This window comes from Bacillus rossius, chromosome 15, assembly GCF_032445375.1.
Source record: "Bacillus rossius redtenbacheri isolate Brsri chromosome 15, Brsri_v3, whole genome shotgun sequence".
NCBI lineage: Eukaryota > Metazoa > Arthropoda > Insecta > Phasmatodea > Bacillidae > Bacillus > Bacillus rossius.
Genome location: NC_086342.1, coordinates 44,973,101 through 44,993,436, shown reverse-complemented (window position 1 = coordinate 44,993,436; position 20,336 = coordinate 44,973,101). Strand labels below are relative to the sequence as shown.

At 52.7% G+C, this 20,336-nt stretch overlaps 1 protein-coding gene across 1 annotated transcript in view; it reads right to left on the bottom strand.

Annotated features, from left to right (window-relative positions):
* The window catches only part of LOC134539557 (phosphatidylinositol 4-phosphate 3-kinase C2 domain-containing subunit beta), a 162,935-nt gene that overhangs the window by 121,634 nt on the left and 20,965 nt on the right, over positions 1-20,336 (bottom strand). Inside the window, exons 9-10 of the mRNA XM_063381696.1 lie at positions 20,119-20,315; positions 15,280-15,493 (exon numbers count right to left, since the gene is read on the bottom strand). Of these exons, the coding sequence (XP_063237766.1) occupies positions 15,280-15,493; positions 20,119-20,315 (411 nt within the window). The remainder of the gene's footprint in view (positions 1-15,279; positions 15,494-20,118; positions 20,316-20,336) is intronic.

Sequence of the window (20,336 nt, the reverse complement as noted above, 5' to 3'; positions counted from 1 at the left end):
TACAGGATACGGTACACACTTGCAGGCATCTCAGCCCTGGACTGCAGCTGGCAGTCCACCCTGAATGCCTGGCAGTACGTCTCTATGAGCCCTCGCTACAGGATACGGTACACACTTGCAGGCATCTCAGCCCTGGACTGCAGCTGGAAGTCCAATCTGAACGCCTGGCAGTACGTCTCTATGAGTCCTCGCTACAGGATACGGTACACACTTGCAGGCATCTCAGCCCTGGACTGCAGCTGGAAGTCCACCCTGAACGCCTGGCAGTACGTCTCTATGAGCCCACGCTACAGGATACGGTACACACTTGCAGGCATCTCAGCCCTGGACTGCAGCTGGAAGTCCACCCTGAACGCCTGGCAGTACGTCTCTATGAGCCCTCGCTACAGGATACGGTACACACTTGCAGGCATCTCAGCCCTGGACTGCAGCTGGAAGTCCACCCTGAACGCCTGGCAGTACGTCTCTATGAGCCCTCGCTACAGGATACGGTACACACTTGCAGGCATCTCAGCCCTGGACTGCAGCTGGAAGTCCACCCTGAACGCCTGGCAGTACGTCTCTATGAGCCCTCGCTACAGGATACGGTACACACTTGCAGGCATCTCAGCCCTGGACTGCAGCTGGAAGTCCACCCTGAACGCCTGGCAGTACTTCTCTATGAGCCCTCGCTACAGGATACGGTACGCACTTGCAGGCATCTCAGCCCTGGACTGCAGCTGGCAGTCCACCCTGAATGCCTAGCAGTACGTCTCTATGAGCCCTCGCTACAGGATACGGTACACACTTGCAGGCATCTCAGCCCTGGACTGCAGCTGGCAGTCCACCCTGAATGCCTGGCAGTACGTCTCTATGAGCCCTCGCTACAGGATACGGTACACACTTGCAGGCATCTCAGCCCTGGACTGCAGCTGGAAGTCCACCCTGAACGCCTGGCAGTACGTCTCTATGAGCCCTCGCTACAGGATACGGTACACACTTGCAGGCATCTCAGCCCTGGACTGCAGCTGGAAGTCCACCCTGAACGCCTGGCAGTACGTCTCTATGAGCCCTTGCTACAGGATACGGTACACACTTGCAGGCATCTCAGCCCTGGACTGCAGCTGGCAGTCCACCCTGAATGCCTGGCAGTACGTCTCTATGAGCCCTCGCTACAGGATACGGTACACACTTGCAGGCATCTCAGCCCTGGACTGCAGCTGGAAGTCCAATCTGAACGCCTGGCAGTACGTCTCTATGAGTCCTCGCTACAGGATACGGTACACACTTGCAGGCATCTCAGCCCTGGACTGCAGCTGGAAGTCCACCCTGAACGCCTGGCAGTACGTCTCTATGAGCCCTCGCTACAGGATACGGTACACACTTGCAGGCATCTCAGCCCTGGACTGCAGCTGGCAGTCCACCCTGAATGCCTGGCAGTACGTCTCTATGAGCCCTCGCTACAGGATACGGTACACACTTGCAGGCATCTCAGCCCTGGACTGCAGCTGGAAGTCCACCCTGAACGCCTGGCAGTACGTCTCTATGAGCCCTCGCTACAGGATACGGTACACACTTGCAGGCATCTCAGCCCTGGACTGCAGCTGGCAGTCCACCCTGAATGCCTAGCAGTACGTCTCTATGAGCCCTCGCTACAGGATACGGTACACACTTGCAGGCATATCAGCCCTGGACTGCAGCTGGCAGTCCACCCTGAATGCCTAGCAGTACGTCTCTATGAGCCCTCGCTACAGGATACGGTACACACTTGCAGGCATCTCAGCCCTGGACTGCAGCTGGAAGTCCACCCTGAACGCCTGGCAGTACGTCTCTATGAGCCCTCGCTACAGGATACGGTACACACTTGCAGGCATCTCAGCCCTGGAATGCAGCTGGAAGTCCACCCTGAACGCCTGGCAGTACGTCTCTATGAGCCCTCGCTACAGGATACGGTACACACTTGCAGGCATCTCAGCCCTGGACTGCAGCTGGCAGTCCACCCTGAATGCCTGGCAGTACGTCTCTATGAGCCCTCGCTACAGGATACGGTACACACTTGCAGGCATCTCAGCCCTGGACTGCAGCTGGAAGTCCACCCTGAACGCCTGGCAGTACGTCTCTATGAGTCCTCGCTACAGGATACGGTACACACTTGCAGGCATCTCAGCCCTGGACTGCAGCTGGCAGTCCACCCTGAATGCCTGGCAGTACGTCTCTATGAGCCCTCGCTACAGGATACGGTACACACTTGCAGGCATCTCAGCCCTGGACTGCAGCTGGAAGTCCACCCTGAACGCCTGGCAGTACGTCTCTATGAGCCCTCGCTACAGGATACGGTACACACTTGCAGGCATCTCAGCCCTGGACTGCAGCTGGAAGTCCACCCTGAACGCCTGGCAGTACGTCTCTATGAGCCCTTGCTACAGGATACGGTACACACTTGCAGGCATCTCAGCCCTGGACTGCAGCTGGCAGTCCACCCTGAATGCCTGGCAGTACGTCTCTATGAGCCCTCGCTACAGGATACGGTACACACTTGCAGGCATCTCAGCCCTGGACTGCAGCTGGAAGTCCAATCTGAACGCCTGGCAGTACGTCTCTATGAGTCCTCGCTACAGGATACGGTACACACTTGCAGGCATCTCAGCCCTGGACTGCAGCTGGAAGTCCACCCTGAACGCCTGGCAGTACGTCTCTATGAGCCCTCGCTACAGGATACGGTACACACTTGCAGGCATCTCAGCCCTGGACTGCAGCTGGCAGTCCACCCTGAATGCCTGGCAGTACGTCTCTATGAGCCCTCGCTACAGGATACGGTACACACTTGCAGGCATCTCAGCCCTGGACTGCAGCTGGAAGTCCACCCTGAACGCCTGGCAGTACGTCTCTATGAGCCCTCGCTACAGGATACGGTACACACTTGCAGGCATCTCAGCCCTGGACTGCAGCTGGAAGTCCACCCTGAACGCCTGGCAGTACTTCTCTATGAGCCCTCGCTACAGGATACGGTACGCACTTGCAGGCATCTCAGCCCTGGACTGCAGCTGGCAGTCCACCCTGAATGCCTAGCAGTACGTCTCTATGAGCCCTCGCTACAGGATACGGTACACACTTGCAGGCATCTCAGCCCTGGACTGCAGCTGGCAGTCCACCCTGAATGCCTAGCAGTACGTCTCTATGAGCCCTCGCTACAGGATACGGTACACACTTGCAGGCATCTCAGCCCTGGACTGCAGCTGGCAGTCCCCCTGAATGCCTAGCAGTACGTCTCTATGAGCCCTCGCTACAGGATACGGTACACACTTGCAGGCATCTCAGCCCTGGACTGCAGCTGGAAGTCCACCCTGAACGCCTGGCAGTACGTCTCTATGAGCCCTCGCTACAGGATACGGTACACACTTGCAGGCATCTCAGCCCTGGACTGCAGCTGGAAGTCCACCCTGAACGCCTGGCAGTACGTCTCTATGAGCCCTCGCTACAGGATACGGTACACACTTGCAGGCATCTCAGCCCTGGACTGCAGCTGGAAGTCCACCCTGAACGCCTGGCAGTACGTCTCTATGAGCCCTCGCTACAGGATACGGTACACACTTGCTGGCATCTCAGCCCTGGACTGCAGCTGGAAGTCCACCCTGAACGCCTGGCAGTACGTCTCTATGAGCCCTCGCTACAGGATACGGTACACACTTGCAGGCATCTCAGCCCTGGACTGCAGCTGGCAGTCCCCCTGAAAGCCTAGCAGTACGTCTCTATGAGCCCTCGCTACAGGATACGGTACACACTTGCAGGCATCTCAGCCCTGGACTGCAGCTGGAAGTCCACCCTGAACGCCTGGCAGTACGTCTCTATGAGCCCTCACTACAGGATACGGTACACACTTGCAGGCATCTCAGCCCTGGACTGCAGCTGGAAGTCCACCCTGAACGCCTGGCAGTACGTCTCTATGAGCCCTCGCTACAGGATACGGTACACACTTGCAGGCATCTCAGCCCTGGACTGCAGCTGGAAGTCCACCCTGAACGCCTGGCAGTACGTCTCTATGAGCCCTCGCTACAGGATACGGTACACACTTGCAGGCATCTCAGCCCTGGACTGCAGCTGGAAGTCCACCCTGAACGCCTGGCAGTACGTCTCTATGAGCCCTCGCTACAGGATACGGTACACACTTGCAGGCATCTCAGCCCTGGACTGCAGCTGGAAGTCCACCCTGAACGCCTGGCAGTACGTCTCTATGAGCCCTCGCTACAGGATACGGTACACACTTGCTGGCATCTCAGCCCTGGACTGCAGCTGGAAGTCCACCCTGAACGCCTGGCAGTACGTCTCTATGAGCCCTCGCTACAGGATACGGTACACACTTGCAGGCATCTCAGCCCAGGACTGCAGCTGGCAGTCCCCCTGAATGCCTAGCAGTACGTCTCTATGAGCCCTCGCTACAGGATACGGTACACACTTGCAGGCATCTCAGCCCTGGACTGCAGCTGGAAGTCCACCCTGAACGCCTGGCAGTACGTCTCTATGAGCCCTCACTACAGGATACGGTACACACTTGCAGGCATCTCAGCCCTGGACTGCAGCTGGAAGTCCACCCTGAACGCCTGGCAGTACGTCTCTATGAGCCCTCGCTACAGGATACGGTACGCACTTGCAGGCATCTCAGCCCTGGACAACAGCTGGAAGTCCACCCTGAACGCCTGGCAGTACGTCTCTATGAGCCCTCGCTACAGGATACGGTACACACTTGCAGGCATCTCAGCCCTGGACTGCAGCTGGCAGTCCACCCTGAATGCCTAGCAGTACGTCTCTATGAGCCCTCGCTACAGGATACGGTACACACTTGCAGGCATCTCAGCCCTGGACTGCAGCTGGCAGTCCACCCTGAATGCCTGGCAGTACGTCTCTATGAGCCCTCGCTACAGGATACGGTACACACTTGCAGGCATCTCAGCCCTGGACTGCAGCTGGAAGTCCACCCTGAACGCCTGGCAGTACGTCTCTATGAGCCCTCGCTACAGGATACGGTACACACTTGCAGGCATCTCAGCCCTGGACTGCAGCTGGAAGTCCACCCTGAACGCCTGGCAGTACGTCTCTATGAGCCCTCGCTACAGGATACGGTACACACTTGCAGGCATCTCAGCCCTGGACTGCAGCTGGCAGTCCACCCTGAATGCCTAGCAGTACGTCTCTATGAGCCCTCGCTACAGGATACGGTACACACTTGCAGGCATCTCAGCCCTGGACTGCAGCTGGCAGTCCACCCTGAATGCCTAGCAGTACGTCTCTATGAGCCCTCGCTACAGGATACGGTACACACTTGCAGGCATCTCAGCCCTGGACTGCAGCTGGAAGTCCACCCTGAACGCCTGGCAGTACGTCTCTATGAGCCCTCGCTACAGGATACGGTACACACTTGCAGGCATCTCAGCCCTGGAATGCAGCTGGAAGTCCACCCTGAACGCCTGGCAGTACGTCTCTATGAGCCCTCGCTACAGGATACGGTACACACTTGCAGGCATCTCAGCCCTGGACTGCAGCTGGCAGTCCACCCTGAATGCCTGGCAGTACGTCTCTATGAGCCCTCGCTACAGGATACGGTACACACTTGCAGGCATCTCAGCCCTGGACTGCAGCTGGAAGTCCACCCTGAACGCCTGGCAGTACGTCTCTATGAGTCCTCGCTACAGGATACGGTACACACTTGCAGGCATCTCAGCCCTGGACTGCAGCTGGAAGTCCACCCTGAACGCCTGGCAGTACGTCTCTATGAGCCCTCGCTACAGGATACGGTACACACTTGCAGGCATCTCAGCCCTGGACTGCAGCTGGAAGTCCACCCTGAACGCCTGGCAGTACGTCTCTATGAGCCCTCGCTACAGGATACGGTACACACTTGCAGGCATCTCAGCCCTGGACTGCAGCTGGAAGTCCACCCTGAACGCCTGGCAGTACGTCTCTATGAGCCCTCGCTACAGGATACGGTACACACTTGCAGGCATCTCAGCCCTGGACTGCAGCTGGAAGTCCACCCTGAACGCCTGGCAGTACGTCTCTATGAGCCCTCGCTACAGGATACGGTACACACTTGCAGGCATCTCAGCCCTGGACTGCAGCTGGAAGTCCACCCTGAACGCCTGGCAGTACTTCTCTATGAGCCCTCGCTACAGGATACGGTACGCACTTGCAGGCATCTCAGCCCTGGACTGCAGCTGGCAGTCCACCCTGAATGCCTAGCAGTACGTCTCTATGAGCCCTCGCTACAGGATACGGTACACACTTGCAGGCATCTCAGCCCTGGACTGCAGCTGGCAGTCCACCCTGAATGCCTGGCAGTACGTCTCTATGAGCCCTCGCTACAGGATACGGTACACACTTGCAGGCATCTCAGCCCTGGACTGCAGCTGGAAGTCCACCCTGAACGCCTGGCAGTACGTCTCTATGAGCCCTCGCTACAGGATACGGTACACACTTGCAGGCATCTCAGCCCTGGACTGCAGCTGGAAGTCCACCCTGAACGCCTGGCAGTACGTCTCTATGAGCCCTTGCTACAGGATACGGTACACACTTGCAGGCATCTCAGCCCTGGACTGCAGCTGGCAGTCCACCCTGAATGCCTGGCAGTACGTCTCTATGAGCCCTCGCTACAGGATACGGTACACACTTGCAGGCATCTCAGCCCTGGACTGCAGCTGGAAGTCCAATCTGAACGCCTGGCAGTACGTCTCTATGAGTCCTCGCTACAGGATACGGTACACACTTGCAGGCATCTCAGCCCTGGACTGCAGCTGGAAGTCCACCCTGAACGCCTGGCAGTACGTCTCTATGAGCCCTCGCTACAGGATACGGTACACACTTGCAGGCATCTCAGCCCTGGACTGCAGCTGGCAGTCCACCCTGAATGCCTGGCAGTACGTCTCTATGAGCCCTCGCTACAGGATACGGTACACACTTGCAGGCATCTCAGCCCTGGACTGCAGCTGGAAGTCCACCCTGAACGCCTGGCAGTACGTCTCTATGAGCCCTCGCTACAGGATACGGTACACACTTGCAGGCATCTCAGCCCTGGACTGCAGCTGGAAGTCCACCCTGAACGCCTGGCAGTACGTCTCTATGAGCCCTCGCTACAGGATACGGTACACACTTGCAGGCATCTCAGCCCTGGACTGCAGCTGGAAGTCCACCCTGAACGCCTGGCAGTACGTCTCTATGAGCCCTTGCTACAGGATACGGTACACACTTGCAGGCATCTCAGCCCTGGACTGCAGCTGGCAGTCCACCCTGAATGCCTGGCAGTACGTCTCTATGAGCCCTCGCTACAGGATACGGTACACACTTGCAGGCATCTCAGCCCTGGACTGCAGCTGGAAGTCCAATCTGAACGCCTGGCAGTACGTCTCTATGAGTCCTCGCTACAGGATACGGTACACACTTGCAGGCATCTCAGCCCTGGACTGCAGCTGGAAGTCCACCCTGAACGCCTGGCAGTACGTCTCTATGAGCCCTCGCTACAGGATACGGTACACACTTGCAGGCATCTCAGCCCTGGACTGCAGCTGGCAGTCCACCCTGAATGCCTGGCAGTACGTCTCTATGAGCCCTCGCTACAGGATACGGTACACACTTGCAGGCATCTCAGCCCTGGACTGCAGCTGGAAGTCCACCCTGAACGCCTGGCAGTACGTCTCTATGAGCCCTCGCTACAGGATACGGTACACACTTGCAGGCATCTCAGCCCTGGACTGCAGCTGGCAGTCCACCCTGAATGCCTAGCAGTACGTCTCTATGAGCCCTCGCTACAGGATACGGTACACACTTGCAGGCATATCAGCCCTGGACTGCAGCTGGCAGTCCACCCTGAATGCCTAGCAGTACGTCTCTATGAGCCCTCGCTACAGGATACGGTACACACTTGCAGGCATCTCAGCCCTGGACTGCAGCTGGAAGTCCACCCTGAACGCCTGGCAGTACGTCTCTATGAGCCCTCGCTACAGGATACGGTACACACTTGCAGGCATCTCAGCCCTGGAATGCAGCTGGAAGTCCACCCTGAACGCCTGGCAGTACGTCTCTATGAGCCCTCGCTACAGGATACGGTACACACTTGCAGGCATCTCAGCCCTGGACTGCAGCTGGCAGTCCACCCTGAATGCCTGGCAGTACGTCTCTATGAGCCCTCGCTACAGGATACGGTACACACTTGCAGGCATCTCAGCCCTGGACTGCAGCTGGAAGTCCACCCTGAACGCCTGGCAGTACGTCTCTATGAGTCCTCGCTACAGGATACGGTACACACTTGCAGGCATCTCAGCCCTGGACTGCAGCTGGAAGTCCACCCTGAACGCCTGGCAGTACGTCTCTATGAGCCCTCGCTACAGGATACGGTACACACTTGCAGGCATCTCAGCCCTGGACTGCAGCTGGAAGTCCACCCTGAACGCCTGGCAGTACGTCTCTATGAGCCCTCGCTACAGGATACGGTACACACTTGCAGGCATCTCAGCCCTGGACTGCAGCTGGAAGTCCACCCTGAACGCCTGGCAGTACGTCTCTATGAGCCCTCGCTACAGGATACGGTACACACTTGCAGGCATCTCAGCCCTGGACTGCAGCTGGAAGTCCACCCTGAACGCCTGGCAGTACGTCTCTATGAGCCCTCGCTACAGGATACGGTACACACTTGCAGGCATCTCAGCCCTGGACTGCAGCTGGAAGTCCACCCTGAACGCCTGGCAGTACGTCTCTATGAGCCCTCGCTACAGGATACGGTACACACTTGCAGGCATCTCAGCCCTGGACTGCAGCTGGAAGTCCACCCTGAACGCCTGGCAGTACGTCTCTATGAGCCCTCGCTACAGGATACGGTACACACTTGCAGGCATCTCAGCCCTGGACTGCAGCTGGAAGTCCACCCTGAACGCCTGGCAGTACGTCTCTATGAGCCCTCGCTACAGGATACGGTACACACTTGCTGGCATCTCAGCCCTGGACTGCAGCTGGAAGTCCACCCTGAACGCCTGGCAGTACGTCTCTATGAGCCCTCGCTACAGGATACGGTACACACTTGCAGGCATCTCAGCCCAGGACTGCAGCTGGCAGTCCCCCTGAATGCCTAGCAGTACGTCTCTATGAGCCCTCGCTACAGGATACGGTACACACTTGCAGGCATCTCAGCCCTGGACTGCAGCTGGAAGTCCACCCTGAACGCCTGGCAGTACGTCTCTATGAGCCCTCACTACAGGATACGGTACACACTTGCAGGCATCTCAGCCCTGGACTGCAGCTGGAAGTCCACCCTGAACGCCTGGCAGTACGTCTCTATGAGCCCTCGCTACAGGATACGGTACGCACTTGCAGGCATCTCAGCCCTGGACAACAGCTGGAAGTCCACCCTGAACGCCTGGCAGTACGTCTCTATGAGCCCTCGCTACAGGATACGGTACACACTTGCAGGCATCTCAGCCCTGGACTGCAGCTGGCAGTCCACCCTGAATGCCTAGCAGTACGTCTCTATGAGCCCTCGCTACAGGATACGGTACACACTTGCAGGCATCTCAGCCCTGGACTGCAGCTGGCAGTCCACCCTGAATGCCTGGCAGTACGTCTCTATGAGCCCTCGCTACAGGATACGGTACACACTTGCAGGCATCTCAGCCCTGGACTGCAGCTGGAAGTCCACCCTGAACGCCTGGCAGTACGTCTCTATGAGCCCTCGCTACAGGATACGGTACACACTTGCAGGCATCTCAGCCCTGGACTGCAGCTGGAAGTCCACCCTGAACGCCTGGCAGTACGTCTCTATGAGCCCTCGCTACAGGATACGGTACACACTTGCAGGCATCTCAGCCCTGGACTGCAGCTGGCAGTCCACCCTGAATGCCTAGCAGTACGTCTCTATGAGCCCTCGCTACAGGATACGGTACACACTTGCAGGCATCTCAGCCCTGGACTGCAGCTGGCAGTCCACCCTGAATGCCTAGCAGTACGTCTCTATGAGCCCTCGCTACAGGATACGGTACACACTTGCAGGCATCTCAGCCCTGGACTGCAGCTGGAAGTCCACCCTGAACGCCTGGCAGTACGTCTCTATGAGCCCTCGCTACAGGATACGGTACACACTTGCAGGCATCTCAGCCCTGGAATGCAGCTGGAAGTCCACCCTGAACGCCTGGCAGTACGTCTCTATGAGCCCTCGCTACAGGATACGGTACACACTTGCAGGCATCTCAGCCCTGGACTGCAGCTGGCAGTCCACCCTGAATGCCTGGCAGTACGTCTCTATGAGCCCTCGCTACAGGATACGGTACACACTTGCAGGCATCTCAGCCCTGGACTGCAGCTGGAAGTCCACCCTGAACGCCTGGCAGTACGTCTCTATGAGTCCTCGCTACAGGATACGGTACACACTTGCAGGCATCTCAGCCCTGGACTGCAGCTGGAAGTCCACCCTGAACGCCTGGCAGTACGTCTCTATGAGCCCTCGCTACAGGATACGGTACACACTTGCAGGCATCTCAGCCCTGGACTGCAGCTGGAAGTCCACCCTGAACGCCTGGCAGTACGTCTCTATGAGCCCTCGCTACAGGATACGGTACACACTTGCAGGCATCTCAGCCCTGGACTGCAGCTGGAAGTCCACCCTGAACGCCTGGCAGTACGTCTCTATGAGCCCTCGCTACAGGATACGGTACACACTTGCAGGCATCTCAGCCCTGGACTGCAGCTGGAAGTCCACCCTGAACGCCTGGCAGTACGTCTCTATGAGCCCTCGCTACAGGATACGGTACACACTTGCAGGCATCTCAGCCCTGGACTGCAGCTGGAAGTCCACCCTGAACGCCTGGCAGTACTTCTCTATGAGCCCTCGCTACAGGATACGGTACGCACTTGCAGGCATCTCAGCCCTGGACTGCAGCTGGCAGTCCACCCTGAATGCCTAGCAGTACGTCTCTATGAGCCCTCGCTACAGGATACGGTACACACTTGCAGGCATCTCAGCCCTGGACTGCAGCTGGCAGTCCACCCTGAATGCCTGGCAGTACGTCTCTATGAGCCCTCGCTACAGGATACGGTACACACTTGCAGGCATCTCAGCCCTGGACTGCAGCTGGAAGTCCACCCTGAACGCCTGGCAGTACGTCTCTATGAGCCCTCGCTACAGGATACGGTACACACTTGCAGGCATCTCAGCCCTGGACTGCAGCTGGAAGTCCACCCTGAACGCCTGGCAGTACGTCTCTATGAGCCCTTGCTACAGGATACGGTACACACTTGCAGGCATCTCAGCCCTGGACTGCAGCTGGCAGTCCACCCTGAATGCCTGGCAGTACGTCTCTATGAGCCCTCGCTACAGGATACGGTACACACTTGCAGGCATCTCAGCCCTGGACTGCAGCTGGAAGTCCAATCTGAACGCCTGGCAGTACGTCTCTATGAGTCCTCGCTACAGGATACGGTACACACTTGCAGGCATCTCAGCCCTGGACTGCAGCTGGAAGTCCACCCTGAACGCCTGGCAGTACGTCTCTATGAGCCCTCGCTACAGGATACGGTACACACTTGCAGGCATCTCAGCCCTGGACTGCAGCTGGCAGTCCACCCTGAATGCCTGGCAGTACGTCTCTATGAGCCCTCGCTACAGGATACGGTACACACTTGCAGGCATCTCAGCCCTGGACTGCAGCTGGAAGTCCACCCTGAACGCCTGGCAGTACGTCTCTATGAGCCCTCGCTACAGGATACGGTACACACTTGCAGGCATCTCAGCCCTGGACTGCAGCTGGAAGTCCACCCTGAACGCCTGGCAGTACTTCTCTATGAGCCCTCGCTACAGGATACGGTACGCACTTGCAGGCATCTCAGCCCTGGACTGCAGCTGGCAGTCCACCCTGAATGCCTAGCAGTACGTCTCTATGAGCCCTCGCTACAGGATACGGTACACACTTGCAGGCATCTCAGCCCTGGACTGCAGCTGGCAGTCCACCCTGAATGCCTGGCAGTACGTCTCTATGAGCCCTCGCTACAGGATACGGTACACACTTGCAGGCATCTCAGCCCTGGACTGCAGCTGGAAGTCCACCCTGAACGCCTGGCAGTACGTCTCTATGAGCCCTCGCTACAGGATACGGTACACACTTGCAGGCATCTCAGCCCTGGACTGCAGCTGGAAGTCCACCCTGAACGCCTGGCAGTACGTCTCTATGAGCCCTCGCTACAGGATACGGTACACACTTGCAGGCATCTCAGCCCTGGACTGCAGCTGGCAGTCCACCCTGAATGCCTAGCAGTACGTCTCTATGAGCCCTCGCTACAGGATACGGTACACACTTGCAGGCATCTCAGCCCTGGACTGCAGCTGGCAGTCCACCCTGAATGCCTAGCAGTACGTCTCTATGAGCCCTCGCTACAGGATACGGTACACACTTGCAGGCATCTCAGCCCTGGACTGCAGCTGGAAGTCCACCCTGAACGCCTGGCAGTACGTCTCTATGAGCCCTCGCTACAGGATACGGTACACACTTGCAGGCATCTCAGCCCTGGAATGCAGCTGGAAGTCCACCCTGAACGCCTGGCAGTACGTCTCTATGAGCCCTCGCTACAGGATACGGTACACACTTGCAGGCATCTCAGCCCTGGACTGCAGCTGGCAGTCCACCCTGAATGCCTGGCAGTACGTCTCTATGAGCCCTCGCTACAGGATACGGTACACACTTGCAGGCATCTCAGCCCTGGACTGCAGCTGGAAGTCCACCCTGAACGCCTGGCAGTACGTCTCTATGAGTCCTCGCTACAGGATACGGTACACACTTGCAGGCATCTCAGCCCTGGACTGCAGCTGGAAGTCCACCCTGAACGCCTGGCAGTACGTCTCTATGAGCCCTCGCTACAGGATACGGTACACACTTGCAGGCATCTCAGCCCTGGACTGCAGCTGGAAGTCCACCCTGAACGCCTGGCAGTACGTCTCTATGAGCCCTCGCTACAGGATACGGTACACACTTGCAGGCATCTCAGCCCTGGACTGCAGCTGGAAGTCCACCCTGAACGCCTGGCAGTACGTCTCTATGAGCCCTCGCTACAGGATACGGTACACACTTGCAGGCATCTCAGCCCTGGACTGCAGCTGGAAGTCCACCCTGAACGCCTGGCAGTACGTCTCTATGAGCCCTCGCTACAGGATACGGTACACACTTGCAGGCATCTCAGCCCTGGACTGCAGCTGGAAGTCCACCCTGAACGCCTGGCAGTACTTCTCTATGAGCCCTCGCTACAGGATACGGTACGCACTTGCAGGCATCTCAGCCCTGGACTGCAGCTGGCAGTCCACCCTGAATGCCTAGCAGTACGTCTCTATGAGCCCTCGCTACAGGATACGGTACACACTTGCAGGCATCTCAGCCCTGGACTGCAGCTGGCAGTCCACCCTGAATGCCTGGCAGTACGTCTCTATGAGCCCTCGCTACAGGATACGGTACACACTTGCAGGCATCTCAGCCCTGGACTGCAGCTGGAAGTCCACCCTGAACGCCTGGCAGTACGTCTCTATGAGCCCTCGCTACAGGATACGGTACACACTTGCAGGCATCTCAGCCCTGGACTGCAGCTGGAAGTCCACCCTGAACGCCTGGCAGTACGTCTCTATGAGCCCTTGCTACAGGATACGGTACACACTTGCAGGCATCTCAGCCCTGGACTGCAGCTGGCAGTCCACCCTGAATGCCTGGCAGTACGTCTCTATGAGCCCTCGCTACAGGATACGGTACACACTTGCAGGCATCTCAGCCCTGGACTGCAGCTGGAAGTCCAATCTGAACGCCTGGCAGTACGTCTCTATGAGTCCTCGCTACAGGATACGGTACACACTTGCAGGCATCTCAGCCCTGGACTGCAGCTGGAAGTCCACCCTGAACGCCTGGCAGTACGTCTCTATGAGCCCTCGCTACAGGATACGGTACACACTTGCAGGCATCTCAGCCCTGGACTGCAGCTGGCAGTCCACCCTGAATGCCTGGCAGTACGTCTCTATGAGCCCTCGCTACAGGATACGGTACACACTTGCAGGCATCTCAGCCCTGGACTGCAGCTGGAAGTCCACCCTGAACGCCTGGCAGTACGTCTCTATGAGCCCTCGCTACAGGATACGGTACACACTTGCAGGCATCTCAGCCCTGGACTGCAGCTGGAAGTCCACCCTGAACGCCTGGCAGTACTTCTCTATGAGCCCTCGCTACAGGATACGGTACGCACTTGCAGGCATCTCAGCCCTGGACTGCAGCTGGCAGTCCACCCTGAATGCCTAGCAGTACGTCTCTATGAGCCCTCGCTACAGGATACGGTACACACTTGCAGGCATCTCAGCCCTGGACTGCAGCTGGCAGTCCACCCTGAATGCCTGGCAGTACGTCTCTATGAGCCCTCGCTACAGGATACGGTACACACTTGCAGGCATCTCAGCCCTGGACTGCAGCTGGAAGTCCACCCTGAACGCCTGGCAGTACGTCTCTATGAGCCCTCGCTACAGGATACGGTACACACTTGCAGGCATCTCAGCCCTGGACTGCAGCTGGAAGTCCACCCTGAACGCCTGGCAGTACGTCTCTATGAGCCCTCGCTACAGGATACGGTACACACTTGCAGGCATCTCAGCCCTGGACTGCAGCTGGCAGTCCACCCTGAATGCCTAGCAGTACGTCTCTATGAGCCCTCGCTACAGGATACGGTACACACTTGCAGGCATCTCAGCCCTGGACTGCAGCTGGCAGTCCACCCTGAATGCCTAGCAGTACGTCTCTATGAGCCCTCGCTACAGGATACGGTACACACTTGCAGGCATCTCAGCCCTGGACTGCAGCTGGAAGTCCACCCTGAACGCCTGGCAGTACGTCTCTATGAGCCCTCGCTACAGGATACGGTACACACTTGCAGGCATCTCAGCCCTGGACTGCAGCTGGAAGTCCACCCTGAACGCCTGGCAGTACGTCTCTATGAGCCCTCGCTACAGGATACGGTACACACTTGCAGGCATCTCAGCCCTGGACTGCAGCTGGAAGTCCACCCTGAACGCCTGGCAGTACGTCTCTATGAGCCCTCGCTACAGGATACGGTACACACTTGCAGGCATCTCAGCCCTGGACTGCAGCTGGAAGTCCACCCTGAACGCCTGGCAGTACGTCTCTATGAGCCCTCGCTACAGGATACGGTACACACTTGCAGGCATCTCAGCCCTGGACTGCAGCTGGAAGTCCACCCTGAACGCCTGGCAGTACGTCTCTATGAGCCCTCGCTACAGGATACGGTACACACTTGCAGGCATCTCAGCCCTGGACTGCAGCTGGAAGTCCACCCTGAACGCCTGGCAGTACGTCTCTATGAGTCCCTGCACGGAGTCCCGGATCCTGTCGCAGTGGGCCGCGATGGTGTCTCGCGCTGAGAGCTCCGGCCGCTTCAGCGTTACGTTGCAGTAGTCCTTCGACTCGCTCGCGATGCCCAGCCACGGTGTGCCCTCTGCCAGCGCCGTCTGGAACCAAACATCGGCAGTCTGTTCATAAACAAGTTTTTATTTACATAAAAATACAATACATAAATTTAAAAGTTTTTTCGGCACCAAAGTATATATAATAATTTTAAGTTATCCAAGAATGATCCAAACAAAAGTAAGTAAACATACCGTATTTACTCGCATATAGGTCGCACACATAATTTGAGGTCTTGAATTTGGTATTTAAGATACCCCCCATATAGGTCGCACGGGTAATTTAATGACGCGAACGGCCGGTGCGCCGTGCATGAAAGAGTTAACGGGTACTGTAAAACTCCGCTGCTACGAGAGCTGATAATGGTGTGATAAATTGTTGTAACAAGTACTCGTAATAACCGAATATAGAAAATTGAAGTCAAGTTAGTTTCCTGACTTCTTAAAATGTCTTAATTGTAGACTATAACGCGAAAACAGTGCTTTGTATTGAAAATTGCACAGAATAAAAGTTGTAGTAAATTTAATTACGAATAAAAAAGGCCTGTTATGATTTTTTATATCTATAGCGGTTTTCGTTATGGGTTCCGATAAATACTCACGCTAAGTGAATTCACGTCACACGAGTTCGGCTATGCTAGCCGGCTGGTTGTTATTTTCGTTCAAAACGTGGCGAAGGAACTTGTGTGGATCAGGTAGAAAACATTCGGCTATAAACGAAAGATATAAGAACAATGCTATCCTGAAATGCTGTGACATGTTTATGGAGTAGATAATCACAGCGACAGACCGACAGGATGTGCTCCCGCCCTTGCCGTCAGCGATGTTTATTTTGACAGCTCAAGCAATTATCTTTTCCACGACCCTTCACAGCGTAAAAAAAAAAGAAAAAAAAACACGTTCGAATGTATATGGAAAAGTAACTATGCAGTAAAATAAATATATTTACGGCCCTGCTAAATTTTTCTATTCAATAAAATTCGAGGTATTAGTGATTTTTCAGCAGAAACTGTTGTGTGACTAATAAACAAATTGTATCATAATAACTTAAACTTATAAAGTATTTATTAACGGCGAAGGACAGTCGTATAAGCCCATAAAAATATTTATTTTACTGAGAATGGACTATACAACCTGGCTTTTGCCGCACGCGGTGTGGGAGGGGAGGAGGATGCTGACAGTTTCTCACGCAGAAGGTTGAAATAAGGGAGGAAATATGTTGAAATGTTAGTTGGAAAAGGGGGTAGGGTGTTTTTACATGGTTTGTGGCTCTGGGAGGGATGAGCCTTGAAGAATTAGCAGGGGATGGGAGAGGTAAGCGTCACGTCACGTATGACGTCAAGCCAACGCTACCGCCAGCCTGGCCGGACGAGTTTCTTATGCTCTCACAGAAGCTACGGGCGGGTAAGATAACATGACAGCTGAGACGGCTTTTCGTGCGATAGTGGACGCGCCGAGCTCGGCTAGACATTGCCTCGTGGACAGTCTAGAAGGGTGGTAACTATTTTTAGCCGTCTTTTGTATGCCTGCCTGCTTACAGTACAGCTCCCGCCAAGATAAACGTGAACACATAGCGCCCAACAAAGTGTAACAGACTTGTTTTTCAGCCGATTTTACTCAAATTTTCGACTTTCTCTGCTCAAATTTTTCACGGTTTCTCAAAAAACGGTCATATAAACGGAATGGACACATCAGAGGGGGGTCGCATCGGCGGGATTCTACTTTATTGCAAAAAAAATTCCTCAAAAATTTTAAAAGTTTTTTCTTCACATATAGGTCGCACTTCAATTTTTTCCCCATCAAATCTGGTAAAATTGCCGTACCTATATGCGAGTAAATACGGTATAAGCAATTTTGGTGATTTAAAATTATTTTAAGGCTATAGCTAGGGACAAGATTATATGTAGTAACATTTAATTACAAATTTATTCAAATCATTAAAAAAAGTTTGAAATTCAAGGAATGTCATTTCTAGACAAAATATTGTATCAAAATGCATGGATCAGAAAAATTAAATTAATATGTTTTACTGTGCACCTCTTATTGAAAAAATTTTAAACAATAAATGCTCGCTCATTTATTTTTATCATTCTGAATGTATCTGTTTTAGTCAAATTTTTAAAAAATTTTATTAGAGAAAAAATGAAGCATATAAAGTTTCGGTGGAGTATTAGAAAACAGCTTTTATAAAAATTTAAACAACAACCCCAAATTTCTCTGTTTTTAAAATAAGCTTGGACTAAAACCAAAACAATAAAACCTTGTCTCCAGTAGCATAAATGAAAGTAACGTATCATCTTCTCAGTGATGAAATGTAAATTGCTTTGTGAAAAAGTTTGAATGTAAGTCAAAGATTTATGAATCATCAGAACAGTATGAACATATTGATTAACATTTCGGTAAATCATTTCTAATTCAGAAATGAAATTCATCATGCAGAAAATACCACAGCTGTATTGGTTTACCATGCACTAAACTACTCTGGCCAGCTAGATACAAAAACCTGGTGTAATATGGCCTGATCAAATAACCTCAACCCAACATCAGAGATGTAACATAAATTCTACATAAATCTATTCAATCAGTAGAATATGAATATTATTCTAATGCGGATTTCGAAGCCCATTAAAAATAAAATATAAAAAGTCTTGAAAATTTACATGAACACAAGAAAGTTCTTTGAAATTCAAGGATGAATATCTTTATATATATAATTCTTCTGTACGTGTGTATGTGACTGAACTCCTAAACGGCTGGACCGATTTTGATGAATTTTTTTGTGTGTGATTAAGTTGATTCGGTAATGGTTTGAATTCACATATTTTTTGGGTTCCATATATACTCTTTCCAATTATTTTTTTGATTTACATGAATTTTTTAATTGCTGGTTTATTTAGGGTTGCTACAGAAACTGTATTAGCCATTTGTTTTTCTTCATGCGATTCATTTGTTTCTCTTATTTAACCTAAATATGTGACTGATCGAACGTCAACTCAGAAAAGTTCAAGAAGAGAACGAAAGATGTCAGATAAAACAAAATGTCGAAAGATTGTTTGCATGCTGATAAATTATTTTTTTATAAGAACTGGTCACATGAGATAAAAACTCCAACTAAAGGTGAGTAATGATTTTCCAAATGTCAAAATAAAAACAAAAGATACATTTATTGATGTTTTAAATATTTTTCAGTAATCTTATTACAAGTTTTGGAATAAAATTTTTATCCGTGACTTTATTAACTTTAGTAGAATCTCATTATAAAGTACATCAATAAAGCCTCAACTTTCATACTTAGTAATGAAAGTACTTTATTCGGAAAGTCTATATATTTACCTTTAAAATGTAGTATTTTTGAATTTTTAAAAATAAAGTAGTACGGGATCAAATGTTACATTAGCTTGGAAGCAAATATTTGTAAAACAAGAATTAAAAAAAAATTACTGATCTTAATACAGTAGCCTAAATTCTAGGCCTACATGTACAAAATTTATATCTGTCAAACACAAAATGACAAATGGGTTACACTATTTTGCAGATATACTATACATTTATGGAGATACAATTCCCTTGTTATCTCCTAAGCGAAGTCTCTTGTGACCAGCAGATAAAAATGACTGTTCGTATAGATTCATAATTTTTAGCGATCTTTTATTATTGTTGACAGTGTAGTGGGCACCAAACCAAATGACCGTGCCACATCTTAATTTTTCCTGCCTTTGTCAACTTCTTTCAAAATTTCCACATTTTCCTTCAAAGCGAACTGCTTGCGATTCTTTTTATCTTTTTGGCCATATATCCTGATTAAAATATTCAATCAACAATATTGTTTGCCTGGCGCCACGTCAAACGTAAACAAACCTCGCATCCATAGATAACCATAGCGCGTGTCGCGAGCATGGCTGTGCCAGGCGACATTTTGACCTTAATGGCAACACAAAGCGTGTCGGCCATGTTGTGACACCAAACAGTTCAACGCTTAACCCGCATAAATTAAGATTATTGGATTTTCTATTTTGTATATAAGTTAAAATATAATTTTTATTTAACGTTTGTATCTGCGTTAATTAAAACTTTTAAAACGTGCTCTTCAAATAACCAAAAGATGGCGCAGCTAAAAACAATTTTCTTGAAGAGAGGCGGACAGTAATCGATTAGTATTTAGATCGTCTCGTGCACTAAGTGTGTGATCCATGGAGGAGGAAGAATGGCGCGTTATACTGTACTATGATTCTATGAATCGTTGATACAATGTTTATTTACGTTTTATACTTGTTAACGATTCTTGGAAGTAATAAAAATTAATCATAATGAACATTTATATTAAAGAACCCCTGCGCAAACACAGTAACAATTATGTACGTAAAATTTTCCTGATAACTGGAAAAGAATGGTCTTTGTATTGAAAGGTAGGATACGTTTTTAATGTTAAAGTGAAATATTTTTACATTGTTTACATTGGTGTTTTGAAAAGTAATTTAAAATCATACGTTGAACTGAAAGAGACGTTATTCTGAAGTACGTTGTAAGGAATTTCACTGTATTTAGCACTTTAAACAATCATTGTAAGTTCACCAAAGATATAAAGCAGACGGGAAACGGCTGGTTTTGTTTTTACAGTACTTCATTGTGGTGTGAGCTCAGACTGGTGGAGTGTTGGCGCCGGGACTCACGAAGGGCGGGGCGGGCGCCGCGAGCTGCTGGCACGCCCTCCTGAGGCCCTCGACGGCCTCGCTGATGTCCGTGGTCTCCACGCTGCCCATGAGCGCGCAGATGGCCTTGACGCCCTGCACCACGCGCTCGGGTCGCACGGTCGCGCCCGGCACGCCAGTCGCCTGCGTCGCCCGCTCCATCTCCTGCTCCATGGTCTCTGCGCAGCCGCACGGCACGT